The sequence below is a fragment of the Bubalus kerabau genome, chromosome 7, assembly GCF_029407905.1.
Source record: "Bubalus kerabau isolate K-KA32 ecotype Philippines breed swamp buffalo chromosome 7, PCC_UOA_SB_1v2, whole genome shotgun sequence".
Classification (NCBI taxonomy): domain Eukaryota; kingdom Metazoa; phylum Chordata; class Mammalia; order Artiodactyla; family Bovidae; genus Bubalus; species Bubalus kerabau.
In genome coordinates, this window is record NC_073630.1 from 15,221,870 (window position 1) to 15,239,992 (window position 18,123).

Below are 18,123 nucleotides of genomic sequence, written 5' to 3' on the forward strand. Positions count from 1 at the left end.
TCAAACTTAAACAATAACTCCAAGGGAGAAAAAACAAAAAAAACCCAGTGTTTACTCTGGCAGTTGAGATCTACTAGTCATGAATAAGATGACATCCTAAAAGCTATTCATTGACTTAGAATTAGGTAATGTAATTGTAAAAGGTGGATAGAGCATTGGAAATTTTGCTTTTCACTTTGTTTTAGATCTTTTTCCACCAATATTATTTGGTCTATGAAATTAAACTCTTCTTTAAGAAGTAATTAGAAAAAGTGCACATCAATGAAAATAATTGAGGATTGACTGGTTGACCTCAGAAGAGAACAAAAACTCAAAAGAAATTTCATAAGGTTTTAAATTTGGCAAGAGGACTGCAATATCTCTGATAATTAGACTCTCAACACATTTGGATTTGCTAATTGGATCTAAGTTCTAATTAGACTTTTATGTAACTAAAAATGACACATCATTGTATGAATTTAATGCGCTTTTACAGTTGAAACCAACAATTAGCAGCTTTTTCCAAATTATTTTAATACGGAAAAAGCTGGCTTTTTGCTTACATGTGACAACGCGTTCTCTTAAGATATATTGTGTACATTTTAATTTTCTTAATTAAGCACCTTTTGAGGAGCTTAAAAAGAAGCACCTAAATTGTTTATTTGCGAGGAAGACTTGCCCGTATATTGATGACTTCAGAAGCTTCAAACAAGATGGAATCAGTTCAGTTCAGTCGCTCAGTCGTGTCCGACTCTTTGCGACCCCATGAATCACAGCACTCCAGGCCTCCCTGTCCATCACCATCTCCCGGAGTTCACTCAAACTCACATCCATCGAGGCGGTGATGCCATCCAGCCATCTCATCCTCTGTCGTCCCCTTTTCCTCCTGCCCCCAATCCCTCCCAAAATGCAATACAAGGACATAATACAGTTTTTAACAGGAAGCAGCACGAATAACCAGGTGCCCCTATAAACCATTCAATTGATCAAAACAGTCTCTGAACATGACTAAAGTTCTGTTACATTTTTAAAGCATGAAAATATGGAATAAGTTCCCAAATGGGAAGGCTCATGGGGCTGGCATCAGGATTAATAGCATGGTATATCTTCCGAAGATGTGTGTTGCAACAATCTCTGCAGCTTCGCTTCTTGAGCAGTTATCTGCTAATTCAAATCACAGCATCTCTCTTTCCTCCTTATTTCTGAATTGAGAGTCATCCATTTTTATCCCGTTGGAATTTATAGGCAGTAATTTTTAGACTGGTAGCCCTCAGATTTGGATGTTACAAGAGATAACAACTACATGAGACTGTAAAATTACACCAGTACTTTGGAGAGCAAAGAGCAGTAAATCATTGCAAGACTTTAAGGGAAAGACTGCTGCCAAAATCTCCCATGTAGATTGATGGCACTGACAAAAAAGGCAAATTACATTGTTTTATGTACTGTGGATATTTGAAAACAACAAAGCCTTATACATGTTTTATTTTCCTCAAATAAAAACTGGGACCCCTCTAACCACATTAAAAACCAGCTTTTTCCCCAATAAAAGCAATGTAAGATCCTAATTAAAACCATTTAAACTGTAAGAAAATCTAACTTGTGCAGTAATTGATACATTAGAACAGGCATTATGCTAGAATTATATGTGCTATTATTTTTCTAATTAGTGTATTACTGGGACTGAATTATTGCTGTATTTATAACTCCTCATTAAGTCAGATGTCTTCAGTGAGTCCCCTAAAGCCCACTGGATACTGTCATATACCATATGATATTTAAAAGCAGGAAATAGCATTTTTGATTGCTTCATTTGCTATTAAAAAGGAAAAACTGCACAGGACACTTTCTGTTATGTTATTCCAAGATTTATCATGCAGTTCTCTGAAAGGTCTATATATAGGTGATTAGACTGTTCCTCAGGCAGAAAAGTGACCAAGCTATTTTATCTTTCAGCTTGGGTGCTGGAATCCTGTCACAGGGCTGAATGGGTCCCTGACGGACAAGAAACTGGAGAATAACATGCGTGGAGTGGTTCTACGTGTGGTGACTGTTCTGGTAAGTCTGATCTCAGCCTTGTGGTTTTGGCTTCCAGGAGATTATTTTATCCCTCATTTCTTTATGTTTCATTAACTGATGTCACAATATTAAAAGAGCTTTTAACAAATCCTAACTATGCATTGTATGGTACTTGTAATTATCATATTTTCCAGCCTTCGATTTGTGTGTCAGAATCAGGCTTTTACATACTTTTCCTTTAATTATAGTACTAATTTCATAACTTTCTTAGGCAGCTTAGACCAGATTTCTATCCTTCTATAGTTTTCTACACACGACAAGATGGAGTTCTCTCTCAGGCATCCTCTCACTGAAATCCTATGGTCTATGTAAATGAAGATAACCATGCCAAATAAGGGTGGATTTGATCAAATACAGTACATTCAGTAACACTGAAATGTTAGCTTTCCTGGGAAGGACCTACTTCAAAGTGAAACTCATCCTATTGTTTAGTAATTATTTATCGAGTATCAACTGTATTTAAGCTCAGTACTAATCCCTGGGGACACTAATAATTAAAATGGACAGATACGATTCTGTTGTTTTGAGTTTACCATCCAGTGATTCTGTGGCTATTACATGCGATTATACATATGAAAAATTTATTATAATTCCGTTTGGTAGAAAAAGCAATAAATGGTAACTGTTTATTCTATATATTATTATTTTCTCACATGATATATAAATAAAATGTTAATAGAAATAGTCTTCAATAGCAAAATGCTCAAATTGGTGCTGTCTAAATAGCCATAGGGGATGAAGACATGCCTTCTCCCTGCCTATCTCAATGTGTTTAACCTCATGCTTCTTTATAATACATTTCAAAAAGATAACCTATAGTTATTAACTTCAGTTTTCTTCAGAAAAGCCCACTTGTTTTTAAATTTCAACAATTCTTTCTTATAGGCTAAAAAAATTACAGAATTAGTAAACATGAGAAGTGGTCTTTTTTGATGTGTTGATGCTAATTGAAAGTTTATCAGGATTTATAACAGCGATGACTGCCCTTTGTATATTGTTTAATACAAATTAAGCAGACTCAACATAATTTCATTGTCTATAAGAAGGATCTGTGATACTGTCTATAAAAAGAAATTTAGACGAGTCTATCTTCCCTTTTGGTGCCTATAATTTATTTTTAGCTATGGTTTTAACAAGATTTTCATTGTTTGGCAAATAATTATATTATAAGTACTTGAAAACTTAATTGTGCAGGTGCTTCTGTACATACTCAAAAGTGTAGATATGCATTTTCACTGATGTGCTAGTATTTTTTTAAAAAACAAGGTATTTAAAGCATAATAAACTATAATAGTCTCTTCTCTAGTAATTAACATGGAAGCTCAAGTGAAAACCACAATAAAAGAAAATATATGTGCTTTGCTTTTGCCTTTGACATACATATTTTTAGGCAAGCTAGCCTCATTTACTCATTAAATATGTATCTAGTACTTACTGTATGATAGAGTTAGATGGTAATGGGTATAAGATGAATGACACATATACTTAGGTGCATATTTATGCCTCAAGTTATACATAGACTTTTGCTGGCAGGTGCATATGTAATGAAACAGCTGAGATTTATTTAATACTAACTATGTGCAGATACTCTACTGAGTTGTTTTCATGTATGACCTTATTCAGTCCTCATATTATTTCCAATAAATAAATAGTATTCTGATCCCAAGAATCTGGTTGAAGAAACTGAGACATACAGAGGTTGAAAAAAATGTGGACGATTATACAGATAGTAAGTAGCAGAGAGAATTGAGATTCAAATCCAAAAAGCCAGACTCTAGATTTCTTAACTTCTTCCTCCTTAACATTATATTTACTCCCTCTATTCCTACTGTGATAAGTGTGAAAATTGCAGTAGCTATAGGATTTTCTTGAGAGGTAGAAATGCTTAACTCTGAATAAGATGAAAGTGAGTTTTACTGGGAAAGCTTCATAGAGCCAATTATTTTCAATTCATTTCTAGGCCAAGAAAAATGATTGCTGTTTTGTGCGTGAAATGGTATTGCCTCACACAGTGTTAATACCTGCGTGCCCTATTCTCACCTTTGTGACGTGTAAATGATCCGTTTTCTTCAAGCTTAGCCCTGCCTTGACCCTGAATGTGCTTACTGAGAGGAGATATGGAAAGGCTGTTTCCCTAAAGTCTTCTGTGGTACAATATGGATTTATGAGTTGGGCGTCCAGTTGAGCAAAAGGTTGTTACACTTGTTTAACTTCCTCAGTATACAGCCATTGTACTTAATAATTTTTCAGGCTTTCTGGTTCTTCCTGTAATTCCTATTTGAATGGAAAGCAGCCATGACTTTCTTATTTATTTCCTACAAGACCCTTTCCAGGTATAGCTCCTACTTATATGACCTTGCAAGCTTCTTCCACCCAACACTGAGAATCACTCTTCCCTAAGTCCATGCAGCGACTTTAAAATCATGATGTCAACTAAACCTGAAACTCAGAATTCTATACTGGACTTGATTTAGTCACCTAAACAATAACCCCTTGTATTCCAAGTATTTACCACTAGCCATTTCCAGAGAGAGAAAGAGGAGGGAGGGATCATGTGTAAAGGCCATGAGAAAAGGTATCTTAGCCTTTATTCCATTCTAACAAAAATCTAATCCCAGTTATACACACACACACACATACACACACACACACACACACACACACACACACACACCCCACAGATTCTTTACTTCTTAGGAAAGTAATGTTATCAAAGACACACAGGTTAATAGAATTGATTTTTCTTGCTTAAATTTTGAAACTCCCAATCCCATCGCTACTAAAGATACTTTATACACTTGAAGAAAATAATCTAATATTTATCTTGAACTAAATAAACTCCAGTACTCTTGCCTGGAAAATCCCATGGACGGAGGAGCCTGGTGGGCTGCAATCCATGGGGTTGCTAAGAGTCAGACACAACTTCACTTTCACTTTTCACTTTCATGCATTGGAGAAGGAAATGGCAACCCACTCCAGTGTTCTTGCCTGGAGAATCCCAGGGATGGGGGACCCTGGGGGGCTGCCGTCTATGGGGTCGCACAGAGTCGGACACGACTGAAGCGACTTAGCAGCAGCAGCATATTGTTTATGATGCCAGGGGCAAGTGAATGGGACTCAGATGGTTAAGTAAAGAGAATTTAATGAAGGGATTATTAACAAATAATGTAAATAAAGTTGAATAAATCAACAAGGGTGTTGAAGTGTCAGGGCCTAGATGTGCAGCAACCCTAAAGACTGATGTGATGTGGGAGAGAGTCTAGCAAAGCTAGAGCCATGGAAGAGAAACCGCATCTTAGAAGTGGTGACCTTGGCTGTGGGAAGAGGTTGGAGGAGAAGCACTCAAATAACATTCAGGCAGCGAAGAAATGGAGAGGGGGGTGCTCTAAAGTCATTCCTCCTATCTTTCCATCTACTTCCATCATTTCCAATTACAAATCCAACCAGAAGCAGAGGGCAAGGGAGCCCAAGTAATATTAGAAGACCATGAAGGTCTTCTTCTTAGGTCACAGTGCAGGGCCATGAGGGACTCGAGGGCAAACAAGGAAAAACCATCTTCAGTATCTGTTACTTGGTCTGACCCGTTAAGAACTTTATGTATGTTAACTAATTTAATTCTTAAAAAAAATCTATAAGATATGTGCTAATTACATTTAAGGATGAAAACAGAGCTCAAAAGAATTAACTAAATTTCCATGTCCATAATAACTAACAAGAGCCAGAGATGAGTTTCAAGCCCAAACTTGAAGCCAAAGATCCTGATCCCAGGGGCTATGTCTTTAGCCTGTCTGACATTCTGTCTTTGGAATCAGAATAAATTCATGTTAGGTTTAATTTAAATGTAACTATTGAGATTATAGATGCTATTGAATTCATAATTTAAAAACATTTTTTAAAAATGGCATCGCATAAGGATAACTTTATTTTTAGCCATCACCAAAGCCATATAAGTTTCTTAGAAATGGAGGAAAAGAAAGAATGTGAATAAATCTCCCTCTGCCAAACTCTGTTTCCATATTTGGTCCACTGATCTCTACTGCTTACCAAGTGGACCAACTGTCTTAATATGAGGCATTTATTAGGATTATTTTTTCCTTTTCATTTCATAAGTTGTACAACTATGGATAGCCATAAGTGACCAATTATGCCATACAGTTTTTTCATGGTTATTCACAAAAGCTATTGGAAACATCACTGAGTTGTAAGTATCATCATAATAATTATGAGTCCTTATGAAAATAAAATGGAAAGAAGTTGGTGACAAATGGAAGATTTAAGAAGCTGTTCTGTAAGAAAAAGTACTAGATATCTGGAAAACATAAACTGGCCTTTAGAAGAAGATCACTGATTAATAACTCTAATTTTCTTGATTTAGTTTTCTTAAAACAGACATATGGCATCTCTAATGAAACATAAACTCACTCATAAATTTATTTGAGAAGTATCTGTTGAGGGTCCTCTTCTAGTTGCTTGGGGTACATGCAAAATAGATAAAGATATTGACTTTGGGGAGTTTCATTCTAGCAGGACATTGAAAGCTCTAAGAATATTTTTGAAAAAATGCAATGCCTTTTTTCTGCATTGAATATATAGCACAATATTATTTTGCCTAAAACTACCATAAACATAATTGTATGACTTTATGTAAATATGATTGGAAATTTGTGTTAGAGCTGTGGTGGTGCTTTTTCTTTATTTTATAAATTAAAAAACATAGTCTTTCATATTGTAATATCTTTGAATCAGGATGCGTCTTTCAATTGATGTCTTCCTGCAATTAAAATTGGTAGCATTTTTTGTATTTATTAGTGGTAGGTGAAACAATTGTGCATCTTACAATTGAAAATATTTTAGGTTAAATAATATGTGGACAGTATCTTTACAGAATTAATTAAGTTAATGGATATTCCTGGAAATTTAAATTTAACAAAACTGGGCGTGAACCCATGGTAAAGAGACAGACTAAATAAAGAATACCTCCTAAAGGAAAGAAATAACAGTAAGAAATGAAGCCAGTTTTTAAAAATAGGAGAATAATAGCAGTGAAAAAAATTGCTATCTGAACTAAAGCTATCACTACACCCATAGAAATATAAACATAGAAAATATACCAAAGCAGTTTATATTAAAACAACACCACACAAAGCGAAGTCCAAACTCTGTTGAAACATGTAAAATTTCCCAAGCAATCACCATGAGGAGGGTATAGCAGGTAACTACCTACTGAACTATCATATTAAGAGGATTTTCCTTTTCCTAAAATATTTTGTTATAAGTGTAACTTCTTGGGAATTATTTTAAGCAGGCCTTATTTGCCGCTAAAAATGGAAATGTTATCTGAGATCAGAAAAAGGTAAAAGAGTATTGTATGGTACACCCTAAACTATTAGCTTTGACTCAGTAACTATCACTGAGCATTTATTGTAAGCTAAGCACTGTGCTAATCCCAGGGAGGCAAAGGAAAAAAAAAAAAAAATATATATATATATATATACAGTTCCTGCTCTTGAGGAGTTCCACAGGAACCATTTTATCAACATTAGTAAGTTCTCTATCAGAAAATAGGATCTGTTTGTGAAGGCATTAAATGCATTTAGCAGGAGCCTGGGAAAGAATGATGAGAGAGGGAGGCAGGGAGGGTGCACACAATGAATGTCACAGTCTTTATGATCGAATCTCAACGGTGACATCAAGGACCAGCTTTGTGGAGTTACAGAACAATTCGAGTGCTCATTTGCTGTGTTCTGTCACTCAGAACTCTTTGTAACTCTGTATTTTGTAATAATTTCATTAGTGTTAGACTAATGAAATTAGACTATATACCAGTAAAACACAAGTTGTTTTCATGTACATTGTCAGGTATATAGAAGCAGGTCAATAAATATTTGTTGAATGAACAAATTAAGATATTCTGATAGCCTGTGGGTGTGTATGTGGGGTTGGGAGGGAAAGGAAAGAGGGAAGGAAGGAAGAAAAAAGGGAAAAAGAAAAGAAATTAAGAACTCTATATGTAATTACAAAAATAGGAACTGGAATGGACACAAGACTATGCCTGAATAAGTAGTCTTAGGACTCCTCATTCTTTAATTTTTACTTACTAAGACTAAATTTCCAAAAGAAACGGCAAAGGATTATGTCATTGTTAAATCTTTTGACATAGTTGTTACTGGGAAATGACATACATGCTTTTAAGTTAAAGAAGTAGAAAGCTTTAATTCAAAACATCAAGAATCATTCATTCACATTATTAAATAGCAAGTTTACGTCCCGTGAGAAGTTACAAATCACAGAATCATTTCATATTATCTTGGTTGTAGAGGCACTCAGTGCTTGGCTTTTGTTCCACAATATTTTTGCTATCATGTGAAATAATACTTCATGCCTAATGTACCCATGAATTATGTCAGTATAAGGATGAAGACTTCCCTGGTGGCTCAGAGGTTAAAGCGTCTGCCTCCAATGCGGGAGACCCCAGTTCAATCCCTGGGTCAGGAATATCCCTTGGAGAAGGAAATGGCAACCCACTCCAGTATTCTTGCCTGGAGAATCCCATAAACAGAGGAGCCTGGTAGGCTACAGTCCACAGGGTCGCAAAGAGTTGGACACGACTGAGCAACTTCACTTTCTTAAGGATGAATCAGTGTACTTAGCTTCTTCTCAATGTACCTTTTAGCAAAAGAGTAAATAATATGCAATATGATTTCCTGTTGGAGTACTATTTCATTGTTTTTCCTCCACCTATTCTTCTCTTCCCAACACACTCATACTAACAGCCATTGGGCATATCCTGCAGAGTACTAGGTTTATAGTCAAAAGATATCCATTCAAGTTCTACCTCTTCTATTTAATAAATCATTGAATTTATGGAAGTCAGGAAGCTATTCTGAACCTCAATTTTTCTGTCTGTAAAAAAGGAACAAAAAACTGGCCACACAGGTTTTCTATGAGTGTAAATACCTTAAACTATCTGAAAGCAGTTAGTAAAGTGCCAAGTGTTTCTAAATATAAGATGCTGTTATCTCTGCAGTGGAATAATAATGTGTAAATTAACTAAAGAAAAGGAAAAAAATGAGCATGAGTGATCGTGAAGACATAATTAATCAGTGTCATCAATCTTTAGATTTTGATGGGAAATTATTTAAAGGACCCTAAGTTAGACAAGGAAAACATAAACTGCAGAATCATGACTTTTAATCCCATTTACTGTTACTTTCCTTTGAAAATCTGCTGATGAGAACCACCACAACTCTCCTCCTAGTGAAGATGGTGCTGCCTAGAGACAAAATTACACAAATATCTGATATTTTAAAAATCCAAATAATAAACTATACAAATTTCTGAAAGTCTGGTATGTCAAGTGTATTGTCTCAGGAATCATGTTTGGTTTTAGGCTAGCTTTAAATAGCTTCTATATATTAATATAAAACTAAGAAAACACACTAAGAACAGCCCTGAAATGTCATTTTGCTTAGTTTTTTGCCGAGGACATTGCCCAAGGTTTTACTACTTGCAGACCTTCAGCGTTTTGAACCCCCGCTGAGGTTTAAGCTTTCCTGAGCCTCAGCCTTTGAGTCACCTGAGCCTAGAGGCAAATTTAGGAGCAGGAAGAGTGAACTTGTCAAAAGGCTGTCCTGGGTGGACCTTCAGGCGCAGATAAGGGAAGGAAGTCTGATGGCCATCTCTTAGCGGGCCCGCAGCCGTGTCTGAAGAGGGCTCCTTTGAGTGTTAATAAAGTTTGGTTCAAAGCTCCAGGCAAAAATGACAGCTCTGGCTGAGGACATGTCCTGTGGATACTGTCTTAAATAAATCAAGCTAAAACTCTCAATAAAACTTCATAAGTGCCACGTAATAACTACTACACTGAAAGGACAATACGCATGGTGGTTAAGAACACTGTCCTTGTAGGAATTCCACTTCTGAGGTGGCAGGCTGAGAAGATTCATAGACCCACTCCTCACCAAAGTAAGCACCACAAAAAGCTGACTGACTGACTAAATAAAATAGAAGCCATTTGAAATCTCTGTAAATTTCCTAAGGGCATACAAAAAATGAAGTAACACTTAAGAAAATGTACAGAAAGTCAGTAAAAACAACAGGAGGCTATAGCATCTCAACCTCATCCTTCTCTTTCCCCTTCCACCTGATTCACTGCCTTACTCAGCTTGATGGAAGCTCCACTCCAAGCCAATTTGGCCAAGAAGACAGGGCTCCATCTCCCTTAAAGTTTCCAATGAAGGGTTATCTCTCCTGGAGGCTGCTAGCATGTTCCACACAATCTAAATGTAATTTGAAAAGGTTAAGTCTTACAGCCATACCACCCTGAATGCACCCAATCTTATCTGAAAAGGTTAAATTCCTGGTGAATGTGACCAAGAATTTGTGGGCTCCCTTTCTCCACCTAACTGTGACACATAGGAGGCAGTCTCTATCCCAGGTGTAACAGACGTAGAGTACTGGGGCTTTGGTTTCCATCACTCCACCTTGTTACAAGGCAGGGGTTCTATACCAACTGAGGTAAGTGGAGAAGGCCAGAGGCTGCCACCTAACTCAGTACCCAGAGTTGTAGCAAAGACTTTGTCCAGGGGAGAGGCAGTCCATAACAAAAGAGAATGCTTAAACACTCTCCAATTATTTGAAACAGGGCATGGGGAATTTCAAGTCTTTGGCCTCTCTTAATTAAAAACAATAAGCTGAATCATAAGCCTGCTAGTTCACCAGGAAAAGCCAGAAAAAAAGATAGCTAAGAATATCCCTCCTGAGGTCAGAATAAATTTTAAAAACCTGACTTCAAATATGACCCCTACCAAAATTTAGTTCCTTCAAACTACTGAGCAAATCCAAGGAATTGCTGAAAACAGTAAGGCAATCAACCAATAATCAGTGGAGTTTATCACTTAATGACTTTAATGACTATGATACATTTGAATACAGACACAAGCATCCTCAACAGAATGCTGGAAAACTGAATCCAACAATATATAAAAAGGATTATATACCATAAACAAATGAAGTTAATTCCAGGAGTACAAGGTTGGCTCAGTTTATGAAAACCAACATCATATACCATATTAATAAAGGGATAAACCCACATAATCGTCTCGACATACGTAAGAAAGCCATTTAATAAAATCTAGCACTCTTTCCCAATTAAAAAAAAAAGTTGACAATCTTAAAATAAAAGAGAAGGAATTTTCTGAACTAATAAAGAGTATCATTTTAATGGTGAAATGCTGAAAAACCCCTCTAAATCCCTAAAGTTCTCACTAATTCTGTTCAACATCGTGCTGGAGGTTCTAGCCACCCCAATTAGGCAAGGAAACTAAGTAAAAGGAATGAAATTAGAAAGGAAAAAGTAAAACTTTCTCTATTTACAGATGGCATGGTCTTGCAAATAGAAAATGCTAAAGAGTAAACACACACATACACAATTAGAGTTAATAAAAGACTTCAACTGCTCTGAAGTGTAAACACTTTACAAAGATCAATTGTATTTTTGTGCACTAACAATGAAGATTACAAAAAAGAAATTAATAAAGTTATTTTCATTTAAATATATCAGAAGAATAAAATAAAAGAATAAACAGAATAACTGCAATATTTGTACACTAAATGCTACAAAACATTCTTTGAAAGAAATTAAAACATCCTAAAAATATGGAGAGATAGCATATAGTCATGGATTGGAAAACTCAATATTGTAAAGATGGCAATATTCTCCAAATAAAGCTACAGATTCAATGAAATCTCTATCAAAATTCTAGCTGTCTTTTTTTTTTCTTTTTTGCCATAACTGACCAGCAGATCCAAAAATTCACATGGAACTGAGAGAGAATCAGAATAGGGAGAAAACAAACAAACAAAAAACCCACAAAATCTCGAAAAAGAGCAGTAAGAAGACTCACACTTTTCAGTTTCAAAACTTACTAAAAAAGCTACAGTAATCAAACTAGTTCAAGAATAGACATTTAGATCAGTAGAACAGAAGTGAGTGTCCAGAATTAATCCGTATATCTATGGTTAATTGATTTTTCAACAAGATTGTCAAGATCAGTCAATGCAGGAAAGAATAGTAGTCTTTTCAACCGGATGCCCACAAACAAAAGGTGCAAAAGAATAAACCAAGATCCTTGCCTAAAATAGCATACAAAAATCAACTCAAAATAGATCATAAATTTAAATGTATAAGTTAAAACTATAAAATTCTTAGAAGAAAACATTAGATGTAAATCTTTGTGAGTTTATTTTAGCAGTAGATTCTTAAATATAACACTCAAAGCATAAACAACCAAAAAATAGATAAATTAGATTTCACTAACATTAAAAATGTTTATGTCTCAAACAATAGAATGTAAAAAAATGAGAAGACAACCGAGAGCATGGTATAAGATATTTGCAGATCATGTGTCTGATGAGGTACTTGTATTTAATACATAAAAAGAATAAAGTTTCAAGAATGACAACATGCAAAAAATAAACCAATTAAAAATGGGCAAAGGATCTGGGTGGGTTTTCATAGAAGGTATAAAAATGACCAATAAGCATATAAAAAGATTCTCAACACCATTTGTCATCATAGGCGTGCAAATAACAATCCCAATGTGCTACCACTTTACACCATGCACTATATACATGTGTGCATACATGCTTAGTCTCTCAGTCGTGTCCGACTCTTTTGTGACCCCATGGACTGACCCCATGGACTGTAGCCCAGACTCTTCTGTCCATGGGATTTCTCAGTCAAGAATACTGGAGTGGGTTGCAATTCTCTTTTCCAGGAGATCTTCTTGACCCAAGGATTGAACCCAGGTCTCCTTCATTGCAGGCAGATTCTTTACTATCTGAGCCCCTAGGGAAGTCCTTATACCCACTAGAATGGCTGTAAATCAAAAGGACAGATAAAAACAAGTGTGGCAGAGTTGTGGAAAAATGAAACATATGTATGTTGCTGGTGGGAATGTGAAATAGTGCAAGAGCTTCAGAAAATAGTCTAGCAGTTTGTTAAATGATTAAACACAAACTTAGCGTATGATTCAGAAATTCTACTCTAGGTATGTTCCAGGAGAAATGAAAATGTGTGTCCACACAAAAACTTGTACACAAATGTCTCATAACAGCTTTATTTACAATAACGAAAAATGGAGACACCCAAAATGTATATCAGTTGATGAATAGAAGAAGAGTGGTATGCCCGTAAAATGAAACATCGTGGCAGTAAAATGTAATGAGGCGCTGATAACACGGTACCTGGACAAATCTTGAAAATATGCTAGTTAAAAGCCAGTCACAGTAGGTCACATATTATATGACTCCATTTATATGGAATAGGCAAGTGTATAGGATCAGAAAGTAGACTAGTGACTAGGACTGGGAGAGATTACAGGATTGAGAAATGATGGCTAAAGGAAATTGGATTTCTTTACAGAGTAATATTCTAAAACTACTATGATTGTAGCATAAGTCTGTGAATGTAGTAATGCTGTTGAACTGTACACTTTGAATGGATAAATTATATGTATGTGAGTTATATTTCAATGAAGCTATTAAAAAAACAGACTCCAGAACCAGATTATATTTAAATCTCCAGGTCTCCTATATGTGAATTTAGGCAATGTATTTAAACTCTTTATGATTCTATTTCTTTTTTTTAAGATGTTTTACTTTTTTTGAAGAAACTTTTTATTTTGGTGAGGGGTATAGCTGATGAACCATATTGTGATAGTTTCAGGTGAACAGCAAAGGGACTCAACCATACACATACATGCATCCATTCTCTCCCAAACTCCCCTATCTAGTGTTAGTCGCTTAGTCATGCCTGACTCTTTGCGACCTGTGGACTGCAACCCGCCAGGCTCCTCTGTCCATGGGATTTTCCAGGCAAGGATCAGATCAGATCAGATCAGATCAGTTGCTCAGTCGTGTCCGACTCTTTGCGACCCCATGAATCGCAGCACGCCAGGCCTCCCTGTCCATCACCAACTCCCGGAGTTCACTGAGGCTCACATCCATTGAGTCAGTGATGCCATCCAGCCATCTCACCCTCTGTTGTCCCCTTCTCCTCCTGCCCCCAATCCCTCCCAGCATCAGAGTCTTTTCCAATGAGTCAGCTCTTCGCATGAGATGGCCAAAGTACTGGAGTTTCAGCTTTAGCATCATTCCTTCCAAAGAAATCCCAGGGCTGATCTCCTTCAGAATGGACTGGTTGGATCTCCTTGAAGTCCAAGGGACTCTCAAGGCAAAACTAATACAATTATGTAAAGTTTAAAAATAAAATAAAATTAAAAAAAAAAAAAAGAGTCTTCTCCAACACCACAGTTCAAAAGCATCAATTCTTCAGCGCTCAGCCTTCTTCACAGTCCAACTCTCACATCCATACATAACCACTGGAAAAACCATAGGCTTGACTAGATGGACCTTTGTTGGCAAACCACTTCAGTATTCTTGCCTTGAGAAGCCCATGAACAGTACGAAAAGGCAGGCAAGGATACTGGAGTGTTTTGCCATTCCTTAGGCTGCCACATAACATGAAGCAGAGTTCCATGTGCTATACAGTAGTTCCTTGTTGGTGGTCCATTTTAAATGTAGCAGTGTGTACATGACCATCCCAAAATCTTTATGATTCTATTTCTTCATCTTTAAAATGCAGGTAACATTATCTACGTCATACAACTGTTAAGAAAATTAAAGGAACTAATATGAAAGAACAAAAGACGTCTTTGAGTAGAGACTGGCATGTAGGAAGTGCTGTATCTAGGTGTTAGTTCTTATTATGCACAGTGTTAAAGAGCACATAAAAGAAGTATCTATCGCATGGGTAGGGCAGTGGAAAAGGCTTAAAGAATGACACAAATTAGTTCTGAAACATAGGCAGGGACTAACATGGTATAGTGAAAAGGGAAGGAATATTCAACAATGTAAAGAATATACACAAAAGTATGCAGGTATCAAGAATTTCAATTACTCTCTAAGTGAGCTGCAGTATCACCTGAAGCAAATGAAATTGAAATGCAGACCATTCCAGCAGCCTGTGTGTTAGGTATCCTTTTTTTTTAAGAGCTCCTTTAGAGACAATTTAATTAGAGATGTTCTGTGAGAATAAGGTTAGCATTATATAATTTAGATAATATTCATTAACCATTTAAAAACACCATTGTTGAAATCCTGATCTAGCTGTAAGGTAAGATAAAATGGATCTCATTTTTATTAGTGAAGCAGTATAATCAGTAGACATAGATATTTATGGTATACATATTTTGTTATCTCTTCTGCTGCTTATACCCAACTCATGTGAGAGAAAAGGGGAGAATGCAATTTTTATAAACAGACACTTGAGGAAGACTGGCTGAGGCAAACAATATAATTCATAGCAACACTGAAATATGTATTCACTTCAATGCTGAGTGAATAAAATTATCATGAGAATTGATGCATGACAATGACTTGACAATTTCTTATTCTTTCTCATCACACCAATTCTTAAGATGATAGCTGTCATGCAAACATGCAAGGATCGCTACAGCACTGAGATAACCATGCATGACCCAACTTTTCTTCCTTTTGGAAGATGAAACCTGAATTCTTAGAATAAACACTGCATAGATATTTCAGAGATATGGTACATAATTCACTTCTGAAAAATATATTTACTACTTGTCTCTAGAAGTTTAGAAAAGTATTGACATAGTCATTTGAAAGTTCAAAGATGTAGAAACAGTAGGTCTATGTGATTTACATAACTTCTATAATATTTTAACCAACATCATATGAACTATATTATACTTTATTTTCAGAATTATATATAGCACTGTATCTAAAAGAAATCCAGATGTTAAGGTGACCTTGAAGTTTTAAGTTACTTTTTGCTAATGCAGTAGCTTTGGCATAGTTACAAAAAACACAAAACCAGTTCTATATATAATTCCTGAAAAACAAGTGTAAGTAAAAATATGAAAACTAGAGAAATGCTTCTGACATAGATTTTACTTTCTAGAGTTACAAAGGAGTATATTAATGAATTAAGTGTTACCAGCCAGCATTTAGGGCACACTTATTATTCTCAGTTATTTTAATCTCCATGGAGTCCTGAAGATTATTATTTGCAGTTTGTTGATATGGCTGAGACTTAGAGCTAGTTAAATAACTTCAAGTTATATTTGGAACAAAAGTGAGCATTGAATCCTTGTTTGTCTGACTTCTCACCAGCCATGGGGAACATGTTGGAAAAGAGAGAACTATCTGAGGAGAATACTTGCAGAAATTTGCTTAGGGGTCCTTTTGAGTCTTGGCTGAGTAATAGGTCATACAAGATACAGAGAAATTCTGCAATGCTGGGCAAACAATGACAAAAAGCATATCAATTCCAAATTTTTTTAACTAAAAAGATAAACTTTTATTTCACCACTTTGTTATAATTCACTTTCTAGAAGCTATGTACTGGACATAGTTTAAAATATTAGAGACTTTTGAGACAGTTTTCTATTACTGGGAAGATCTTATTGAACGAAGACTTTATTTAAAAGGATACATGAAAAGCATGTATTTACCTTTTAATTATGTAATAATAGATATTTAGGTGTACAATATATAAAGTAGGATACTCCCACACATCTTGCTATATCAGTGTTCTAAATGTTGCCTTGACCTCTGAAAAGGTTCAGCCTTTTATTAGGAAGATGCATATTCAGTTGTCACTTCTAAGCACCCATAGCATGTTGATGTTGTTGCTGTTTTACAGTGACATAATGACATAATTGATACTAGGCAAACAGATGAAAAAAAAAAAAAGGTCACAGGAAGTTGTCCTTTCTTACATCTTAGAAACCTTTCCAATTAGGAAGGAAAACTAGTGTTCTGAATTAAAGTGTAATCATTAGGTTTCAGTTTACAAAGGAAATACATTTTGAGAATACCTTGTCTGCTTTCCCAGTCCCTCTCCAAGAGCCAAGGCCAAGGAAATGGCAACCCACTCCAGTGTTCTTGCCTGGAGAATCCCAGGGATGGGGGAGCCTGGTGGGCTGCCGTCTATGGGGTCGCACAGAGTCGGACATGACTGAAGCGACTTAGCAGCAGCAGCAGCATATGGCTGCCTTACCGATGAGGAAGATAGGCCTCAGGTGTGATTTGGAGTTTTTCAAAAGCAAGGTAACAGGTTTTGACCAATGGGGGACCATTCATCAAGTCACTATCCATTGCATTAAACAGGACTCTAGGGTGGTCTAAAATGAGAAAAGTTACCTCCAAAAAGTACCCAACATGGGAATAGTTTACTCATCTGTCAGCTTCTAGAACACAAACAGCTATTAAAAGTCAGCTCCCTCTGCGAGGTGGGAGGCAGTCAAGGAGAGAACCACCATATTGTATGGAGGCCCCAGAAATGGAAAAGCTGGTCAAGGAAAGGAAGGCAAATGCATACTCTTCCAAAATACACCCCTTGGGTTTTTCAGTGATCAGACGAAATACAAAGAGGTTTGGATTTTAAGATATCTCTTCACAGCATCTCCATGTATACTGTGTATCAAATATTTTAACCTGGAAACAAAAAAGCCATCATGGCTGAAAAGCGAATTTGTGGTTCTTGGATGTTTTAAAATTTTGAGCAAAGAATTTCAGGTTCTCTATGTGATGGGAGTTAACACAAGGATATGCACTTTACATATTTTAGATTTTTGGGGGTAGGTTTGAAGGTGTTTCTTTTTTCCTTTTCTCTTTTTTATTTTTAACCATCGCCAGTGGCATTAAATGGGAAAATGAAATGTTCAAATTAATTTTTCCCATTGATTCTTATGTAGACTAATGAACTCTGCAGTTCAATTAAAAAGAACAAGCTGTTGTGTTGTTCTGAACCAAATAAAATCTCTAAGACCATGGTCAATAAAGAGCTCAAGAAAATACAGTATGGAGGCTGAATGGTCTGAAGTCTACTGGGGAATAAAGAAGAAACTGATTAGCACTAAAAAGCAAACTCTTTTAATTTTTTAGAAGTCAAGGAGAATAAAAAAGTGATCACTCATCAAGAACAAAGACTTTGAAAAATATCTCTCACCTTTGTTTAATGAGTCCTTTCAAAAT

At 35.9% G+C, this 18,123-nt stretch overlaps 1 protein-coding gene across 3 annotated transcripts in view; it reads left to right on the plus strand.

Moving 5' to 3' along the window:
* GRID2 (glutamate ionotropic receptor delta type subunit 2) overlaps positions 1 to 18,123 on the plus strand; it is a 640,427-nt gene that overhangs the window by 280,404 nt on the left and 341,900 nt on the right. For all 3 annotated transcript variants that reach the window (XM_055587659.1, XM_055587660.1, XM_055587661.1), the window contains exon 6: positions 1,936 to 2,037. In XM_055587659.1, coding sequence (XP_055443634.1) covers positions 1,936 to 2,037 — 102 coding nt within the window. The remainder of the gene's footprint in view (positions 1 to 1,935; positions 2,038 to 18,123) is intronic.